The following is a 4,519-nucleotide window of genomic DNA, read 5'->3' as shown; positions in this document are numbered from 1 at the left end:
TATATATATATATATATATATATATATCTTATAAATATTTTACTTATATTTTATAACAAAAAATAATTTATATTTAGATAAGACAATATGCAGCTATATTACTTAGAAAACGTTATGGTAAAGGTAAACATTGGTTAAAATTACCACATCATGTACGCAATGAATTTAAGACAGTAATTTTACAGGTAAAAAAATATTATTTTTTAATTTTTTTGTTATTGAAAATATGTAGAATGTTTATTATTTTTAGGCATTAGTTAATGAACCAGAAAAATTTGTAAAAAATGCTATTGCACAATTAATAGGTGTAATCGTAAAACATGAATTGCCTAATAATGGTTGGCCAGAAGTTTTACAGTTTGTACAGCAGTTAGTTACTAGTGAAAATTTATTACAAAAAGAGGTATAAAATATAATAATAGTTATTTTAAAAAAACTATATAATTTTTTATATCTATAATTTATCATAATATATAATCTTGTTATAGTTGGGGACCTATACTTTATCGATTATGACTGAAGTTGCACCTGATGCATACCTTACACATGCTGCATCACTTGCAGTTCTTTTGGGTCAAACATTAAATAGTTTACAAGATTTAGGGAATCCTGTAGCATATTATATCTTACGAATAATGCAGAATCTTGTTCCTTTAGTTGAAGGTAATCAAATGGTAAGTTTTACATATAATAATTAGAAATTGATTGAAAAATTTAGTTAATTTTTTTAATAGTGAATATATTTTCATAGATGGTTAATGCTTATCATCAAATGATGCCACAAGTTATGACCACAATTCAGTCTCTTACTACTACTAATGAAGATAAAGCAATTGAATGCTTTGAATTATTAGATGAATTGTGTGAAAATGCAATTGCTGTGATAGCTCCACATGTCAAATCTCTTGTCAGTATGTGCCTTGTTATTGCTGGTAACAAAGCATTAGATGATGCTCTGAGAGTTAAAGCAGTTGGTTTTATTGGATGGTTAGCCAGAACAAAAAAGAAAACCATAATCAAACATAAACTTGTTGAACCTATTTTAGGTATGATATATTAATATCAATTCAAAATAAATTTTTGAATTTACAATTTGATATAACTTGTTAACATAATTTTATAGATATGTTATTTAATCTTATGTCTATGCGACCTGAAGATGACAATGATGAAGTTTACTTTAGTGATGATAATGAAGATAATACGCCTGTAACTTGTGCTACTCAAACTTTAGATTTACTTGCACTTCATTTACCTCCAGAGAAATTAATTCCTCAATTGGTATAATCTAATATATTTTTAATAATTTTTTTTTTTTTTTTGTAAAATATATCTAATATTTTATTTTTATACAATTTTTATAGTTACAATATATAGAACCTAGTTTGCAAGGTACAGATGTATATGCAAAAAAGGCATCATATTTAACAATGGCAGTATTAGCGGAAGGTTGTTCAGAATATATTCGTACAAAATATCTTGAATCCTTTTTACGTTGTACTTGTCAAGGAATTAGTGATCCTATTCCTGTAGTACGTAATGCTGCACTTTTTGCTCTTGGACAATTTTCTGAACATTTACAACCAGAAATTTCCCAATATTCATCCGAATTATTGCCAGTATTATTCGAATATCTAGGCCAAATATGTGCACATATTAAACAAGAAAAAAAAGAACCACCTTCGGTTGATCGTATGTTTTACGCATTAGAAATGTTCTGCGAAAATTTAAATGAAAGTCTTTTACCATATTTACCAACATTAATGGAAAGACTTTTTGAAATCTTGAATGCGGATACTCCAGTTCATGTTAGAGAACTTTCTCTAAGTGCTATTGGCTCAGCTGCCATGGCAAGTAAAGAGCATATGTTACCATATTTTGAAAGAATTGTTTCCATTCTTGATAGTTATCTTTCAGAGAAACAAATAGAAGAAACAATGTGTCTTCAAGTACAAGCAGTTGGTAAGAATAAAAGTATTTAAAATTTATGTAACAATATTAATAGTTAATTGATATTATAGATACTCTTGGAGTAATTGCAAGAACAATAGGTGATAAAAATTTTGCACCTTTGGCTGGTAGATCTCTTAATTTTGGAATGAAATTATTAAAAGAAACAGAAGATCCAGATTTAAAAAAATCAATTTACGGATTATTTGCATCAATTAGTACTATAATGAAAAAGGAAATGGCAGGTGCTTTGCCAGAAATCATTGAATATATGATTACAAGTATACAAAGTTCAGAAGGGATAGTGGTAAATTATAAAAGATAAATTAATTAAATTATATTAAACTATATTCTTTCTTTTATATTATAATCTTTTTGATAGCCTCACTTTAAAGAAGATGAAACTTCTGCTTTTCCTGTTTATGAAGATCTTAGTGAAAATGAAAATGAAGAAGAAGATATTGAAAACACAGATAATGAAGAAGATAATGATGATGATGATGTAGCTGGTTATAGTGTTGAAAACGCATATATTGAAGAGAAGGAAGAAGCAATTTTAGCTTTAAAAGAAATTGCAGAACATACAGGGTAAAATATTATTTTTAACATAACATAATTAGTCTCATACTTTTCAAAATAGATTTATATTTCTTATTTCAGAGAAGCATTTTTACCATATCTTGAAAAATCTTTTGAAGAAACTTTTAAATTAATTAATTATCCGCAAGAAGATATTCGTAAAGCTGTTATTGACGCTCTTCTACAATTTTGTATTAATTTTTCAAAAATTAATACTAATGAAGGAAAACAAGCATTATTAAAAGCTCTTTCTGTATTTATTCCAAAATTATCGGAATTAATAAGATTAGGTGATGAACGAACAGTAGCTATTACTGGTTTAGATGCTTATACAGAACTTCTGAAAGAAATAAAATCAGATGTCCTTATTGGAGAAGGTCATAAAGAAGCTATAATGAATTGTGTCACTGATGTTATGTTAGGTAAAAATTTAATATGGATCATATTTTTAACATTTTTATTTATAGAAAAAAATTGTTTATAATAGGTAAAACAGAATGTCAAGATCAAGAAGAAGCAGATGACATAGATACTGAAGCTGAACAAGATGAATTACTAGTTGAATGTGCGGGTGATGTATTGTCTACTTTCGGAAAAGTAATTTCGCCAGAAGATTTTGAACTTTATTTTCATACCGTGTTACCAATGCTCTTAGAAAGATTGGTATAGTCTTATTTATTTATATTTATGTACTTATAAACATTATATATATTCATAGTTTAAAAAGCTAATAATATTTTCAGAAAAAGAATAAATCTGAAGCTCAAAGATCTTTTGCAGTTGGTACAATTTCAGAATGTTTCTCAGGACTCAAACATAAGGTAGCTGGTTTTGTATGTCAACTACTTCCTATGTTTTTGAAACTTACAGATGATTCAAGTGCTGAAGTTCGGAATAACGCCATATATGGAATTGGTGAACTTGCATTATATGGCAAAGATGCAGTTTTTTCGTATCCTTTTAATATATTTCTATATAATTTATATATGTAATATTATAATATTATAATGTATAAAATATAATTTATTTCTAAATTATGAAACAATTATAAAATTTTATATACTTTTTTTTTCTTAACAATAATTAATAGACATTATTCTGATATTTTATCAGTTCTTTCAAATGCAATTTTTAAAGAATCACATGCAGGAGCTCGTGACAATATAGTCGGAGCACTTGCGAGACTTATCATTGCTAATTATTTTAATGTACCACTTGATCAAGTATTTCCAACTTTTGTTAAACAGTTACCATTAAAAGAAGATTTTGAAGAAAACAAAGCAGTTTTTAAAAGTATATTAACATTATATGAAGCTGGTCATCCTATTTTACGATCACACATGGAAATATTACTTAAAGTTGCAGTTAGTGTGTTACATGAAAATAAAACAACAGATGATGGTATAGAATACTTTTATTATTATTTATATAATAAAACATCATAAAATTATTATAATTCATGTTTAATTCTGTTTTTTTTTTATACAGAGGCAAAAGGTATTGTTATGGAATTCATTAAATCTGCTCAGCGAGATTTTCCAAATGAATGGAATTCTATGTATTCCGAACTTCCAATAGAAGTTACAACGAATATTCAACGTATATTTTCTTAAGTTTTAATATAAATTGAATTTAATTATTTCATATTGTAAGAAATAAGAGAACTGATTGATGAAAATGTTCATCTCAGAAAAAGTGATATATGTCATACATCTCATATCTTGAAATTATGTCTAACAAAAGTTTTCAATACTGTTTAGTTAACAATATGTATATCCATTGTTTAAATATCAACATAATTATAGAAATTATATTTCTTCTTATAAAATATGAGAATCGATAAGTGCAATTAATTACCAATAATGTAACATAATACTACACATTAAATTTCTTGGTGCTCATATTCTATGATACTGGCCACATAATTTTACATCTGAATACGATTTTGATATGGAAATAAATATATATATATATGTTGACTGAACGAAGT

At 26.3% G+C, this 4,519-nt stretch overlaps 1 protein-coding gene across 1 annotated transcript in view; it reads left to right on the top strand.

Moving 5' to 3' along the window:
• LOC102672142 (importin-4-like) overlaps positions 1–4,359 on the top strand; it is a 5,271-nt gene extending 912 nt beyond the window's left edge. Inside the window, exons 3-15 of the mRNA XM_006611092.2 lie at positions 78–185; positions 251–403; positions 489–674; positions 752–1,046; positions 1,124–1,281; positions 1,365–1,962; positions 2,022–2,257; positions 2,333–2,538; positions 2,611–2,951; positions 3,017–3,192; positions 3,273–3,481; positions 3,620–3,930; positions 4,018–4,359. Of these exons, the coding sequence (XP_006611155.1) occupies positions 78–185; positions 251–403; positions 489–674; positions 752–1,046; positions 1,124–1,281; positions 1,365–1,962; positions 2,022–2,257; positions 2,333–2,538; positions 2,611–2,951; positions 3,017–3,192; positions 3,273–3,481; positions 3,620–3,930; positions 4,018–4,142 (3,102 nt within the window). The 3' untranslated portion in view covers positions 4,143–4,359. The remainder of the gene's footprint in view (positions 1–77; positions 186–250; positions 404–488; positions 675–751; positions 1,047–1,123; positions 1,282–1,364; positions 1,963–2,021; positions 2,258–2,332; positions 2,539–2,610; positions 2,952–3,016; positions 3,193–3,272; positions 3,482–3,619; positions 3,931–4,017) is intronic.
• The last annotated feature ends 160 nt before the right edge of the window (positions 4,360–4,519 follow it).

Source organism: Apis dorsata, unplaced genomic scaffold (assembly GCF_000469605.1).
Source record: "Apis dorsata unplaced genomic scaffold, Apis dorsata 1.3 scaffold_83, whole genome shotgun sequence".
NCBI lineage: Eukaryota > Metazoa > Arthropoda > Insecta > Hymenoptera > Apidae > Apis > Apis dorsata.
Note: the sequence above shows the minus strand (reverse complement) of the source record. Positions and strands in the feature narration are given on the sequence as shown.